Below are 17166 nucleotides of genomic sequence, written 5' to 3' on the forward strand. Positions count from 1 at the left end.
TCATTATATTAAATTTGTTAGAGAAATACAAACAATCGATCGGTAAATACGAGAAAAGATACGATTCCCTTCAATAGCAAAAGTCAGCTAGCTTAAATGCTATAAAATGCTAAAAAAAAAAAAAATTTTTTTTTTTACAAAGCTCTGAACAAATCATGCCAACACATATTTCCACAAATGACAGCTAAATTCAATTTTATTTGTATAGCTGTAAATCACAACAAGGTTGTCTCAAAGGGCTTTGTAGAGGCAATATGATACACAGTCAGAAACGGCAAATAAAGTAAACAAAGATGGATCAATAAAGTTCAAGTCCTGGGGAATCCCCCATGCTTGGACCCTCCATGTCGGCAAGGAAAAACTCCAAGCTCTTTGGGAGAAAATGAGAAACCTTGGGAAGTACCACAGTCAGGAGAGATCCACTCCCAGGACGGATAGACAGAATGCACCAGGACTGCTAATGGGAATTAGCAGACGGGGTTACAGTCTGTAAAGATGAAGTAGAGTAAAGGAACAAGAAGAGATCCATCTAGCTAGATGAGACGGGGGTGGCAACGAGGACGTCTGTCCAGCCATGGGTCCGGATAGTCAGGAGGCTGCAGCTGAAAAATAGCCCCTCCCGAATGGGGACACCGGGTGACTAGAGATGAAGAGACTAGACAACTAGATATTAACATTGGAAAATAGAAATAAAGTAAGACAAGTGGTAGGTAGAGTGAGAACTCAGTGGCTGTACTTCCCTCAGCATGATAGCTTCTAGTGCATCTTAGACTGAAGTGTGAGTCTAATCTGACTTCAACTAGCCTGACCATAAGCTTTGTCGAATAGGAACGTTTTTAATCTTAAATGTGCAGACTGTCTCGGCTTCTTTAATATTAGCTGGAAGCTGATTCCATAAAACAGGGGCTTGGTGGCAAAAGGCTCTAGCTCCGACAGTACTTTTAGAAACCCTGGGAACTACCAGTAGACCTGCATTCTGAGAGCGGAGTGTTCTGTTGGGGCGATATGGAACCAGAGCATCGGTGAGATAAGATGGCCCCAACCCATTAATGGTCTTAAATGTAAGAAGGAGGATTTTAAATTTCATTCTAAACTTGACTGGAAGCCAGTGAAGGGCCTGGAGCACAGGGGTGATGTGCTCTCTTCTATTAGTTCCTGTTAAAAGTCTTGCTGCTGCGTTTTGGACTAGCTGAAGACCTTTTAGAGAACTTTTAGGACAAGCTGCAAGTAGGGAGTTAGAGTAATCCAATCTAGATGTAACGAACGGGTGAATTAATTTTTCTGCATCGTTTTTAGATAAAATATTTCTAATTTTGGCTATGTTGCGCAGGTGAAAAAAGGCCGTTCTGCAGGTTTGTTTAATATGAGCTTTAAACGATAAGTCTGGGTCAAATACAACTCCTAGGTTTTTAACTGTGGTGCTGGAAGCTACACTTACATTGTCCAGAGTGACTATCTGGGCAGCTAAAGAGTCTCTCACACTTTTCGGGCCTATTATAAGGACGTCTGTCTTTTCAGGATTAAGTAGAAGATAGTTAGTGCTCATCCAGGTATTTATATCTGGGACGCAGGTGCTTAGTTTATCCACTTGCCTGATCTGCTCAGGTTTAATTGATAAATACAGTTGTGTGTCGTCAGCGTAACAATGAAATTTAATGCTGTTTTCTGATGATATTACCTAGAGGAAGCATATACAGTAAATATACTTCTAACCTAAATAACTAATGCATAAACAAACATATTATCCATCATCTTCCGCTTGTTCTGGGGTCGAGTCGCGGGGGCAGCAGCTTTAACAGGGAAGCCCAGACTTCCCTCTCCCCAGCCACTTCAACCAGCTTCTCCGGCGGGATCCCAGGGCGTTCCCAGGCCAACCGAGAGACGGTCTCTCCAGCGTTTCCTTGGTCGTCCCCAGGGCCTCCCACCGGTGGGACATGCCCAGAACACCTTTCCGGGGAGGCGTTCGGGAGACATACGAACCAGATGCCCAAGCCACCTCAGCTGGCTCCTTTTATTGCGGGTGAGTAGCGGCTCGACGCAGAGTTCCTCCCGGATGACCGAGCTTTTCACCGGGATCTTGTTCTTTCGGTCACGAGCTGTGGGTCCTGGATACGAGCGGCCGAAATGAGTTTCCTCGCAGGGTGTCCGGGCTCTCCCTTAGAGTGAGAAGCACAGTAATCTGAGAGGGACTCTGGGTCGAGCTGCTACTCCTTCGCGTTGAGAGGAGCCAGCTGAGGTTGCTCAGGCATCTGGTTCGGATGCCTCCTGGAGAGGTGTTCCGAGCATGTTCCACCGGCGGGAGGCCCCGGGGATAACCCAGGACATGCTGGAGAGACTGTCACTCGGCCGGCTTGGAAACATCTTGGAATCTGGTTGAAGTGGCTAGGGAGATGCAACTCAATCCCGTATTTAACGGTGGATAATGGATGGATGGGCTGAAACTGAGCTTTCCCCTCCTTGAAAGACCAACAACCGCCACTGCAGCAGAATAATTTTTAAAAAGCCACATGACTAGACATCTATCATCGTCAATTTAACTAACCTTCTCATTTCGGCAGCGCGACCTTGCTGGTGTTCCTGGTGGATCTCCTGAAGAGCTCCGTCGCCATGCAAGAGCAGATGCTTGGAGGAAAAGGCTTTTTGGTCATTGGCTACTTGCTTGAAAAGGTACCACAAGACATTTCTCTTCCTTTTTTTCCCCTCCTCCCTGAGAAATCAACGCACTTTGTCACTCAGCAAGGAAGTAAAGAAATGGCCTTTTCCCCTCCGTATTCTTCTCTCGCGACACGTTGCCAGGTTTCACACCCTGGTGTACGGCTCCATCTGTTCAAGATATGATTAAACCGCCACCTTTGCCTCGACTCTACCCTCATTTATCTCTTCTCTCGGCTTTGCCAGATCCCCCATAGGGCAGAGAACAGGTGTCAACGTTCCAGGCAAAGTCAAACTTTTAATAACGACGACGTGTCATTTTACACCGGCACGCTACTGAACTTTAGGCGTGCGACGGAGCTCGTTTGCTTGATTGATTAATTACCTGACAGCATTTTCAAAATACTGCTTGTTAGCACCTTGGCGTACATGGACACTTTTTTTGCTTTTGTTGTGAGGCAAAATTGGAGTAATAAATGAGCTTTCGCAAATAGTTGTTGTAGCCTTCTCGGTTGTCATGACAACCAGGACCGGTATAGCACACGAGATGGGAAGGCGAGCTTTTGCACGAGACAAACCCCCCCTCCCTTTGTAGAGATATTTGTTCCCATATGTTTGGTCATTTTAATTGACATATTCAGTTTGGTCTTCTTTTTGACTTTATTTGGATAAGATAAGAGTGCAGCTCTCTGAGGCAAGGTCAAAGCGCATAACATAGCTGCTTGTAAAAGTCCACTTTCTTGTGAGAAATGAATGGCGAATAGGCCCTTTGGAAATCAATGGGAAATTTTGACCATTAGAAATGGTACGTTTTTAGTTTAAAAAAAAACTGTAGGATTTTAGGTCACTTCGTGTTGATATCGGGTCAATTCCTGTTGATGTGGGGGCATTTCGGCAGCGGAGCCGAAAACGAAAAGTGGTATTTGCCACGTGGCATTTTTTGCCATGTGGCAAAATTGATTTTGCGATGTGGCATTTGTTTTATGCCATGTGGCAGAATGGAATTTGCCATGTGGCAGAATGGAATATGCCATGTGGCATTTTTTTTTTTTGCCATGTGGCAAAATGGATGTTGCCATGTGGCATTTTTTTGCCATGAGGCAGAATGGAATTTGTCATGTGGCATTTTTTTTGCCATGTGGCATTTTTTTTGTCGTGGCATTTTTTTTGCCATGTGGCATTTTTTTGCCTTGTGGCAAAATGGATTTTGCCAAGTGGTATTTTATGAGCCGTGTGGCAAAATGGATTTTGCCAAGTGGCATTTTTTGTGCCCTGTTGCAAAATGGATTTTTCCATGTTGCAGTTTTTTTGCCATGTGGCAGTTTTTTTGCCATGTGGCGGAATGGATTTTGCAATGTGGCAGAATAGATTTTGCCATGTGGCATTTTTTTCTGCCATGTGGCAAAATCGATTTTGTCATATGGCATTTTTTTTTTTTTTGCCTTGTCGCATTATTTTTGCCTTGTGGCAAAATGGATTTTGCCAAGTGGTATTTTATGAGCCGTGTGGCAAAATGGATTTTGCCAAGTGGCATTTTTTGTGCCCTGTTGCAAAATGGATTTTTCCATGTTGCAGTTTTTTTGCCATGTGGCAGTTTTTTGCCATGTGGCGGAATGGATTTTGCAATGTGGCAGAATAGATTTTGCCATGTGGCATTTTTTTCTGCCATGTGGCAAAATCGATTTTGTCATATGGCATTTTTTTTTTTTTTTGCCTTGTCGCATTATTTTTGCCTTGTGGCAAAACTGATTTTGCCAAGCAGCAGTTTTTTTGCCTTGTGGCAAAATTGATTTTGTCATGTGGGATTTTTTTTTTTGCCTTTTGGCATTTTTTTTTTGCCATGTGGCAGAATGGATTTTGCCATGTGTCACCCTTATGGCATTTTTTTGGTATGTGGCATTTTTGCAGGTCATGCACGTGTGGCTGTGAACTTTGACTATACACTTACCATTACAGTGCATTGACATTCAACTGGCACCCAAGTAAGGCTATGCCATTGACAGCTATGCATGTCCAAATTTTCCATTCATATTAAGTGGCAAAAAAACATGTGTGGCTGTGATTTATTTATTTATTTTATTTTTTTACCATTACAGTCATCCAAAAAGTATTGTCAAAATTCACAACCACTTGTTTTTCTCCCATTTAAAATGAATGGAAAATTTGGACGTTCATAGCCTTCAATGGCATGGACGTGCGTGGCCTGCAAAAATGCCACATACCAAAAAAATGTCACCAGGGTGACACATGGCAAAATCCATTTTGCCACATGGCAAAAAAATGCCACATGGCAAAACCAATTTTGCCACATGGCAAGAAAAAATGCTACATGGCAAATCCCACTTTTGGTTCTCACCGTCTCTCCATTTCGGGTTCACTTGTTGTTGACTTTGGGTCATTTCCAGTTGGTTTTGGGGCATTATGAGGTCACCTTCTCTTGGTTTGGTGGAATTTCAGGTTCTTGTTGTTGATATCAGGTCATATTCTGCTATGTCAGGTCACTTCCGGTTGATTTGGAGGATTGGATTTTTTGTTTTTTTTGTGCAAATACTGGCCATTGGAAATCATTGGGAAATTTGGACCATTAGAAATGAATGAGTAAATTTTTAGCAAACACTATAAAGAACTTTGGGGGGGGGTTCGGGGTCACTTCCTGTTATTTGGGGGCAATTTCATGGTCACTTGTTGTTGATATCAGGTCACTTCCTGTCGATATCGGGTCACTTCCTGTTGATTTGGAGGAATAGAAGTTTTTGTGCCATTGAAATGAATGGGGAATAGGGCCATTGGAAATCAGTGGGAAATTTGTTGTTGAAAGTTTTTAGCAAAAACTAAAATTTTGGAGTGATTTTGGGGTCATTTCATGTTGTTTTGGAGGAATTTCAGTGTCAATTGTTGTTGATATCAGGTCACCTTGATGTCTGGTCACTTACTGTTGATTTAGGGGAAGTGATTTTTTTTGTCCCATTGAAATGGCAAATAGGGCCATTGGAAATCAATGGGAAATTTGGACCATTAGAGATAAATGGTTACGTTTTTAGCAAAAACTGTATAGAACTTTTGGAGGATTTTGGTGTCACTTCCTGTTGATTTGGGGCAATTTCAATGTCAATTGTTAATATCAGGTCACCTTGATGTCGGGTCACTTGTTGATTTGGGAGAATTGATTTTTTTGTGCCATTAAAATGAATGGCAAATAGGGCCATTGGAAATCAATGGGAGATTTGGACCATTAGAAATGAATGGGTACGTTTTTAGCAAAAACTGTTTAGAACATGGGGGGGATTTCAGGGTCACTTCCTGTTTTTTGGGGGTGATTTCATGGTCACTTGTTGTTGATATCAGGTCACTTCCTGTCGATATCGGGTCACTTCCTGTTGATATTGGGTCTCTTCCTGTTGATTTTGGGCCATTTCTAGGTAACTTCCTGAAGATTTAGGTCATTTCCAGTTGGTTTTGGGCGTTGTGGGGTCACTTCCTGTTGGTTTTGTGGAATTTCAGGGTCACTTGTTGTTCATATCAGGTAACTTCCTGTCTATTTGGGGGTATAGAAGTTTTTGTGGCATTGAAATGATGGGCGAAGAGGGCCGTTGGAAATAAATGGGAAATTTTGCCTATTAGAAAAGTATGGATATGTTTTTGGCAAATTTTGGCCGAACCGCATGTTTTTAGCAAAAGCTTTTGTCCTCCTTAGCGTTCTGAATTTTTTTATTAATAAATATGAGATTTGGACAAAAAGTAGCGTTTCGAAACCCCCAACCCCAAAAAAACTCCAAATAGAAAAACACCCCCCCCAAAAAAAATTGGGGGGAGGGGGGAACCTTTTTTTTTTTTTTTTTAAAGGAAAGTGACTATGTCATGCGTCACTTTTCTTCCATTCCGTTCATTTTGGGGCATGAACAATGTGAATGGGTCAAATGGTTTTGCCTCGGAAAGAAATGCCTATTGGAAAAAAATTACATGCAAAGCTACCATCAATAAAAACAGAAATGCACTGTGGTTTTGGTCCCCAATAATCCTCTAAAGTTATTATTTTCAATTTCGCATTTTCATAATAATAACTCAATGACGGTAATTGACGTCCAGTTCATTTAATTTAGGAGAACTGGCTGTAAATGCTCATGTTTCAGTGCAGTTGACGGCTTTAGATGGCCAATTAATTTAGGTTGGAAGCGGTGTATGTTCAGTTTAAATGAACTGGACGTCTAGCACTGTCAATGGGAGCCCTTGAGTTAAAAGTTAACACTAGAAAACCCAGCAGAGGCCGACTCGGCCCTTCCTCAAGACAAAAATTCCTAATATTCCCAAGCAATGGCCGATTTGGCCTCTCTTCCTAAAAAACCCAGAGGTGGCCCAAATGACCCAAGTGCTTTTGAATTAGCAAGTCGTTGTCCGACAGACAGCAACCATTCATATGTAAATGCAACCACTAGACATACATTGTGTTAGAATGCGGCCCAACGGAGGGGAACACACCACGGTTGCACACTTCATGTGATAGTTTTTGTCAGTTCAAGTCAAGCTACATTTATTAATATACATTTATTTATGGAGTTTTACGCTTTTTACAAACTTTTAACTTCTCCTATACTCCACACAGAAAAACAGAAAAAAATGGCCCAAAATTGTACATTGTTTTTGCAACAAAAAAAAAAAACGTTTTAGAACTGCAATTTGAGTTTAAAGCAAGATCATGTGTATAGTTTAGAATGACTGGATCTAATGGAGCATGAATTGTGGCCATTTTGTCTGAAGTTAGTACGAGAAAACGTGTGAAAACCTTTGAGAAAAACAAACAGAATTTGTGTCATGAGAAGGTGGAAGGGAGCAGCCCTGAACAGTTTCTTTGAACACACTGAAATAATGACTGAATGTCCTAATAGTCCTAATTATTATGAAGGGAATATGTACTGCACAGTGTTGTCAATCTTACCTCAAAAAGTAATTAGTTACAAGTTAATAACTAAATTACTTTTTGGGAGAAGTAACTCAGTTACCTCATTGTAAGAGTAATTTGTTACTCAGCAAAGTAACACGTTACTTTTCATGTTCTACACGTTATTACAAATAAACAATATAAAACATTTCACATCAAAGATGTTTATGTTAACTGATTGAATTGATTTTTTCATTCCTCCCCCAAAAAACGTAGGTCAGATTTTTTACTTTTTTTTTTTTAATTCACCTATATGAGAGTTAGCGGTATACAATCTCATTGGGCTGTCATGATAAATGGTAAAAAAAAATCACAGGGACCTTGATTACTTGCCATTGAAAATAAATGGGAAATTTGTTTTTATATGTATTTGTTTAAATTCCGATACAGGACATACCATCTTCATAAGTAGGACTCAAGACTCGAAAAAGGCTCAAGTCAGGCTACTTTAGCTGAGTAGGGGGTTGGGCGAAACCTTGCTGAGTGAGGCTGCTTTCTCTTTCGCCCAACCCCCTCATCAGCTAAAGTAGCCTGACTACTAGTCAGGCTACTTCAGACACGTATTTCTTACTTGCCTACTGTAGGTTGATAAATTTGTAGGTAGATTTGTGTATGTCTTAGTCAATCCAAAAAAAGGTTCCTTCAATCAAAGTATATATTTTCAATCGAAAACAAAAGTCACTTGAATGAAAGCAAAATGTGTTTGAATGCAAAAGTTGCCTGAATGATAGCTTGTTTCTGAACCAAGAGTGGTATTTACTAGTCTTGCATATTTTTTTTCCAGCTATTTCATGTGAGGTGTTTTTCTTGTTACCACTGTTGCTTGGTGTGCTTAGTTATAGTATTTCTGAATATCTATGTATATCAATGTATATCGACAGCAAATTGTTAACTGATCTTTTCAAAAATGTTTTTTTAACATGTAGAGGGTATTCAAACAAATACAGTGGGGAGAACAAGTATTTGAGACACTGCCATTGGGAAAACCCATTGGCAGTGTCTCAAATACTTGTTCTCCGGCAGTGTCTCAAATACTTGTTCTCCCCACTGTACATCCGAATAAATTAGAATTATTAAAATACTGTCAAAATATCCTCAAAAGTTTAGCAGTTTATTGTCAAGTAAATAGTGTCTGAAAGTAGCCTGACGCCCAACCCTCTTCCACAGGTAATGGCTGAAAAATTTCCCCCAACCTCCCCTCCACAGCTAATGGCTGGTTGCAAGTAAAGAAACAGCAGCCTGACTTGTTTACGTTTGCATTCAAACACATTTTGCTTTCATTTCAAGTTATTTCAAGTTATGTCTCTTTTCAAATTCAAGTTACTATTTTTTCTCGATTGAAAATATATATTTTGATTGAAATAACTTTTTTTTGGCTTGACCAAGAAATAAATCTAGCTACAAATCTATCAACCTACAGTAGGCTCTCAAAGCTGTGATTCTCATAAAATTTTGTCTGTCTTTAATTGGAGGCAATTTTTGCATTCAAACACATTTTGCTTTCATTCAAGTGACTTTTGTTTTCGATTGAAAATATATACTTTGATTGAAGTAGCCTTTTTTTTTTTTTTTTTTTTTTTTTGATTGACTAAGACATATAGAAATCTACCTACAAATTTGACAACCTACAGTAGGCTTTCAAAGCTGTGATTGATTCTAATAAAATATAAAAACATATCAAAAGCAAAATAAATATACCAACACAAGAATTGTTTTGTCTGTCTTTATTTTGAGGCAACTTTTGCATTTAAACACATTTTGCTTTCATTCAAGTGACTTTTGTTTTTGATTGAAAATATATACTTTGATTGAAGGAACCTTTTTTATTGGATTGACTAAGACATACACAAATCTACCTACAAATTTATCAACTTGCAGTAGGCAAGTAAGAAAGAAGTGTCTAGCTGAGGTGGGGGTTGGGCGAAAAAGGCTCAAGTCAGGCTACTTTAGCTGAGGAGGGGGTTGGGCGAAAGAGAAAGCAGCCTCACTCAGCAAGGTTTCGCTCCTGCCATGTAGTTCTAGGCTGAGCCCTCACTTTTCGCATCATGAGTGATGCCCCACGAGGAGAGATTTTACATGGAGCCCCAGTCCAAGGTAGATTATCAGTCATGTTTAGCCTTTTCCATTTTCTAACAATTGCTGCAACTGTTGATTTATTCTCACCAAGCTGCTTTCCAATTGTCCCGTAGCCTTTTCCAGCTTTGTGGAGCTAATCGAATCTGGTGCCTTTCGAAATCTCTCTGGTATTGCCCATGGTAGCGGGTGGATTATAACTGACTGTGGGGTGCACAGGTGACAATGATGAGCTCAAACGGGTGGGGTAAAGGTGGACTTTTTCTAAGGTAGAATGACAACTCTTTGAGTGTCATAATTATTGCTGATTCTCAGACGCACACATACTTGAACTGAACCCCAGTAGATAAAAATATATAAAAAATACATTTTAAAAATCATACAACGTGAATTCTGGATTTTTTTTAGATTGTCTCTATGAGTGGAAATGCATCTATGATTGAAATGTCAGACCTCCACCTCTTTTCAAAGTGAGTGAACTTGCAAAATCACAAGGAGTGCAAATAATTGCTCCTCATTGTATACCAAGTAGTCCCAGGAAAACAAAAAAATCTTGATAACCTTTCGACAAGTCCATTACAGAGGATAGAGGGTGTATAAGAGGTAAATTTATGTGTGTTTTCTATAGTATTTAATTGTTTTGACTTGATAGTTTTGATTTGCTGTGATTACTCTTGTTTGAATCCTGTGCATCAATAAATACCAGGAAGAAAAGACAAAAATTAACTTCATCAGACTCTTATTTCAGTTTTACATTTGATACTGATTCAATGTTCTATTTTCTGCAGGCATCACAAATATACTGTTATAACAAATATTGCTAGCATATAAAGGCCCCACAAATACACTGTCAGAGATATTTTTTCCGACAGTAAAATCGTAAAACAATGCACATTATTAAAATGTGCAAAACCCCATAAATGTAGCTTGACTTGAACTGACACATAATATTACATGAATAGTACTACTGTTGTGTGTTCCACTCCATTTGGGCCGCATACCAACACAAGTGGTTGCATTTCCATATGAACGGCTGTTGTCTGTCGGACAACGACTTGCTAATTCAAAAGCACTTGGGTCATTTAGGCCACCTCTGGGTTTTTTCGGAGGAGAGGCCAAATTGGCCATTGCTTGGGACTGTTAGGAGTCGCATAATTCTCTGGGACTTCTAGTGTTAAACATTTAGAAATACGAAACAAGTCGTGTCCCTCTTTTTTTGGGAATAATTTGACTTCTCTGGTCCCACAGTCGTCACGCGTTCACATCAGCAGGTCGGTCCTGGAGCAGTTCCTCTCCTTCGCCAAATATCTGGACACTCTGTCGTACGGGGCGCCGCTACTCAAACAGCTCTGCGACCACATCCTGTTCAACGCCGCCATCTGGATCCACACGCCCGCCAAGGTGAGCCCGCCGTCGTGGGTCCAAAAGGAGTGAGTTATCGCACGTGGAAAAGGTCTCCAGAAAGCAGCTGCCGCCGGGACCCGGCATGAATAAATATAAGGGGAAATAAACGCTAAATTGTCTGGAGGCTCGCCTCTGACAGTCCTCCAAAGTAGAGCACCGGCAGAGAGAGAAAAATGAGAGAAACATGGAGGTAATGAAGTAGGTTAGAGCACTTTGAGCTCCATTGGTACCCAGAACAGCGCTCGCTCCTTCCCTCAGGACGGGCCAGGAGTGCAGGCTGATGTAAAACGATGGCGGCGTGTTGCGTTTTCGCCAACACACTACACACTCTGGATAAATGTTGTGGAATTGTAGGGGGAACCGATTTCTCTCTACTTTCTAAATGAAACGTGCAGTAACTGGATCGTATGACATTTTGAAAGTATTATTTTGGCAGGGATTGTGAATTTGAGTTTGGCGATAATGCGCAAAAATAATCTTTTTTTTGTGGAAATGGGTACAATTTTTTTCAGATTTATATTTTTAAACTAAACTAACCACTATTTCCAACCTGGATTTACACACAAAAAAATACTAACAGCTCCCAAATACTGAATTACAACCAGGGGTGAAATTGGCTAGAATTTCTTGCGGGAACTCCCCGATGTGAAGGTCCCCACGGAGCCAGAAATTTTGTTTATTTATTTTCATTTTTTGGGGTGGGGTGGGGGGTCAAACCTCCTAAAACTATTGAAATGCAAAGAAAACTGTTTTGGCAGTTATTTCTATAACACATACAAATACTGATTTTCATTCAAAATTGTATTTTTTCAATGATTTGCAAAAGGAAAGTTAACAAAAACAGCAATAACCCAACCTCCATCTCCTAATTTTTATTTCCCCCCATTTCCTCACATACTAAATGCCAAATCTCAATTTTAACTACTTGTTATTTGTTTTTTGGTGTTTGGCGCCCTCTGCTGGCGCTTGGGTTCAACAGATTTTATGGGTTAGTACCATGAGTGAGCATGGTGTAATTTTTGACATCAACAATGGCGAGCTACTAGTTTATTTTTTGATTGGAAATTTTACAAATTTTAATAAAACGAAAACATTAAGAGGGGTTTTAATATTAAATTTCTATAACTTGTACTAACATTTATCTTTTAAGAACTACAAGTCTTTCTATCCATGGATCGCTTTAAGAGAATGTTAATAATGTTAATGCCATCTTGTTGATTTAATGTTATAATAAACAAATACAGTACTTATGTACCGTATGTTGAATGTAGGTATATATCCGTCTTGTGTCGTATCTTTTCATTCCAACAATAATTTATAAAAAAAAATATGGCATATTTTATCGATGGTTTGAATTGCGATTAATTACGTCGAATTAATTTTTAAGCTGTAATTAACTCGATTAAAAATTTTAATCGTTTGATAGCCCTAAAACATTTACTTTTACTTTCTTTAAAAAAAAAAAAATAAAGATATAAGTAACATACATTCAGAAAAATAAGTTCAAATGACTTATACTATGCAGAGTGAAATGGAATATATTTTGAAGATCACGCAAACATTGACTTTTTTAAATCATAAGGAAATGGATAAGTAATCTAAGCCTACCATAATGAACAATTATAAGTCCAAAGTGCACACTGACAGCTAAGATGTTCTGAACCTCCCCATCAGAGCAAATAAAACTAAATATGATAAATAAGCCTCCTCAACTCTTTCCCTGCTTTTAAAGATTTGATCCATTTTCTGTTGCATTGCCCTTTTTTGTTGCATCAATTAAACAAATTTTTTTTTTTTTTTTTTTTTTTTGCTGTTCCAGAAAACATGCACATTTGAACCAATCACAGACAACTATCTCTGCTGATCACATGTCAGTATGTCAGCCAACTGAACGGATAAATGAGTACAGGCATTTTGCTTTGCTGCGTGCATTCGCACATTGACGTGACTCATCATTGTCAGATCCTGATAACTGCAGCAGCTGGGGAAACCTCCATGCCGTCCATGGAATAAAATAAATAATAAATATCAGTGGAAACTGATGACGCTACACAAGCACTTTATTATGCTTGTTGTTAACACTTGTGTATGCAAATCTGATATTGGTAGATTGTTTTCTTCTCGGAGATGAAATGCATGTATGGCAGCTTAGCATTTAAAAAAAATTTTTTTTTACATAGCCTTTTGACAGTTGTCGTAATATTTTTGGGATCAAAGCACTGTGTACCAGAACAGCATTCCGACCCTGAATCTTATACCGGAACTGCATTCCGGCCCTGAATCTTATATCGAAACTGACCGTTCTGGCCCACTTTCACCCCTGGTTACGACGTACTCGACTTATGCGAGTTCGACTTTACGACGTCAGTCTCATCCACCATTTTGTCTCCAGTCTTTTTTTTTTTTTTTGTCGCATAAACAGTACCTTATTGTACTTCACAGTATCTTATTTTTTATTCTATTAATATGACATGTTCTGTCCTCACTAAATGTGAAGTTGTTCAGCTTGACAGACATCAAAAAAGGCAATTGGGCTTTTTGAAGCCTTTTACTTCCTTCACTAATGACAATTTGTATAGCTGTAACACACATACAGTGCTATGAAAAAGTATCTGAACCTTTTTTGAATTTCTGCATAAAATCACCATCAAAAGTGATCTGATCTTAGACACTTTTTTCATCTGTGTGATCTTGACAAGCTAAAACCACCCAAACATTTATAGGTTCTCATATTCTAATGAGGGTAATATGCAAACAATGACAGAAGGGGGGAAAAATAAGTAAGTGAACCATCCCATTTAATATTTTGTTATTTTATTATATTAGCTGAAACAATTTACAGCCTTATGTGGGCCAAACCAAAGTGCAGCTGTTTTTTTTATCCACGTCAGACAAGTCTGCTCCTAAGTCATAAGGCGACAGTCCAGCCACACCCAACGCTGCAGGGCAGTGTATCCTCCATCATTAAAGAAAATACAATACATTTGGTTTATGTCGCTAGCGCAGGAACGGAATTCGTTTGTAACCTCTTTGTTAGAATAAAGAGGACAAATATAAATGCACTCGTAGCGGAGTAAGAGTAGCGTTTCTTCACAAATCTACTCAAGTAAGGCATGGTAAAACTACTCTTAGAAGTCCATTTTTCTCCAAAAGTTATTCAAGTAAATATAACTGAGTAAATGTAATACGTTACTACCCACCTCTCATAATAATATGTACGATAATCATTTAATAATAATAATTATGCAGTAATAACTACACAAAGAATCAAATGCAAATTCATTTTCATTGAAAGTGCAGGACTTTTTCTTCTCTTGCTGTTACAATTTTTTTTAAACACCAGCATTAAGGAACACCTAAATCCTGACACTCCAATAAAGCAACGAATCAATCATGTGCGTGTGCTTGGTGGGAAGAAAAAACACAAGCAGCTCCCTTTGGTGCGTACTGCATATCTCAAGGAGGCTAATCATGCGCAAGAAAATTAGTGGAAATAATTTCAAATTATATTTTCAAAAAAAAAAAAAAAAAAAAAAAAAAACTCAAATGAATTCATTCAATCGTTTTTTTTGCCCAATGTAATCAACACCAATCAGTGAGTGGAAGGAAAACTGCATTTAATACTGATTACTCTAATCACACAAGAGCCACTCCATTAAAATGTCGTCACGGTCTGGGAGAACACAAGTTCTGTTTGTCTAAAATCTCAACCGCGGTTGACTTTTTCCCTTTTGAGTATGAAGTTTTCTACTTGCAATTTTGACGCATATGTCCCTCCCGCAGCTGCAACTCTCCTTGTATACGTACCTGTCGTCGGAATTCGTGGGCACCGCCGCCATCTACGGCACCGTCCGGCGAGGCGGCACGGCGCTCCAGCTGATGCATACGCTCAAGTACTACTACTGGGCCGTCAACCCGGCCGAGACCAGCGGCATCGGCCCGAAGGGTCTCGGTGAGTCCGTGTCTCACTTCGCAGATTCGAAAGGAAGTCATGGCTTGATTCATATTAAGTTTTTGTGATGTTATGTACCTATTACGGAATCGTTTAAAAAAATGTCCAGTATCACGTTTTTAGTTGATCGGATGCAAAAACGTGAAAATTATCATAAAGTGCTTTGAGCGCCTTGAAAGGGGGAGAAGCGCTATATAACACCATAACACCATATAAAAAGCTTCAAACGATCACGTAAAAACATGTTAAAACATGATAATGGCGATATGATGATCATGTAAAAACGTGTAAAAACATGATAATTATCATGTATGAACATGATAATGATCATGTAGAAACGTGATAATTATGTAAAGCATATTTATCATGTAAAAATGTAATATGATAAACGTGAAAACTCACGTAAAAATATATCATGTAAAAACATGATACTTATCATGTTGAAACATAATTTTCATGTTGAAACAAAATTTTCATGTAAAACATGATAAATATGTAAATGAAAACTGATAATTATGTGAAAATATGGTAATTATCATATCAAAATGAGGAACCTATCATATCAAACCGTGATAAATTCACGTAAAAACATTGTTTTTACATGATCATTATCATGTAAAGACATGATAATAATCATGTTAAAAAAATTGTGATTGTGTAAAAACAATAGTTACTTTGAAACTTAATTTTCCTGTAAAAATGTGTGAAACATAAAATGTAAATAGGCTACCATGTAAGAATGTGATAAATATCATGAAAACGTGATAAATAGGTAATTCCGTGAAAATGTGATAATTATGTAAAAATGTAACAATTATGTTGAAACATGATAATTATCATGTAAAAGCGTGAAAACTATCATGTGAAATCATGGTAATGACAAGGCGTGAAAATAACATGTAGAAACATTGTTTAAAAAATGTTAAAACATGATCATGATCGTGTAAATAACGTGATTTTGTAAAAACGCACAATTATCATGTTGAAATCTGATCATTTTCATGTAAAAATGTGAAAACCGTCATGTACAAATGTGATAATTATCATGTAAGAACGTAATAAGTTTGTGAAATCATGAAAACTGATAATTATCATGTGAAATCATGGTAATTATGTCAAAATGAGAAAACTCATGTCAAGCCATGAAAACATGTAGAAACATTGTCTTCACATGATCACAGGCATGTAAAAAACGTGAGTTATGTAAAAATGTAATGATTGTCATGTTGATACATGATAATTTTCATGTGAAAACATGAAAACTGTCTTGTAAAACTAATTATAATGTAAAACCGTGATAACTGCTAAACCATGAAAACCATTCAATTCAATTCAATTCAATTCAATTCAATTTTATTTGTATAGCCCTCAATCACAACAGAAGTCTCAAAGGGCTTTACAGAGGCAATATGATACACAATTAGAAATGAAGCAACAAAGATGAATAGATGCAGTTCAAGTCCTGGGTATCCCCTATCCTTAAGCCCCTCCATGCCGGCAAGGAAAAACTCCAAAAACTCCAGAGTCAATTGGGAGAAAAATGAGAAACCTTGGGGAGTACCACAGTCAGGAGAGATCCACTCCCAGGACGGATAGACAGGAACCCCAGAACGGCTAATGGGAATTAGCAAGCGAAATTATAGTCCGTAAAAATACAGTGGAGTGAAGGTGCAAGAAGAAGTCCCTCTAGTCAGATGAGACGGGGGTAGCAGCGAGGACGTCTATCCAGCCAGGGGTCCGGACAGTCAGGAGGCTGCAGCTGAAAAATGGGGAGGGGGGAAAGGGGACACCGGGTGACTAGTGATGAAGTGACTAGACAACTAGATATTAACATTGGAAAATAGAAATAAAGTAAGACAAGTGGTAGGTAGAGTAAGACCCATCATAATTATCAAGTGAAATCATGGTAATTATCATGTCAAAATGAGAAAACTATCATGTCAAGCCACAAAAACATCACGTAAAAAATTTTCTTTTAAAAATCATGTAAAATCGTGATGATGTAAATAATGTGATAATCGTGTAAAAAATGCTATAATTCCCATGTTGAAACAATAATTTTCATGTAAAACCGTGAAAACCGTGATAATTATCATGTGAAAACATGATAATTATCAAAATGTCAAAATGAGAAAACTATGTCAAGCCG

General features: G+C 38.5%; 1 protein-coding gene across 1 annotated transcript in view; it reads left to right on the plus strand.

The window, feature by feature from the left end:
• The window catches only part of LOC130917406 (neurobeachin-like), a 572897-nt gene that overhangs the window by 150960 nt on the left and 404771 nt on the right, over positions 1-17166 (plus strand). The window contains exons 11-13 of the mRNA XM_057838766.1: positions 2559-2667; positions 10910-11062; positions 14849-15017. Of these exons, the coding sequence (XP_057694749.1) occupies positions 2559-2667; positions 10910-11062; positions 14849-15017 (431 nt within the window). The remainder of the gene's footprint in view (positions 1-2558; positions 2668-10909; positions 11063-14848; positions 15018-17166) is intronic.

This window comes from Corythoichthys intestinalis, chromosome 6, assembly GCF_030265065.1.
Source record: "Corythoichthys intestinalis isolate RoL2023-P3 chromosome 6, ASM3026506v1, whole genome shotgun sequence".
NCBI lineage: Eukaryota > Metazoa > Chordata > Actinopteri > Syngnathiformes > Syngnathidae > Corythoichthys > Corythoichthys intestinalis.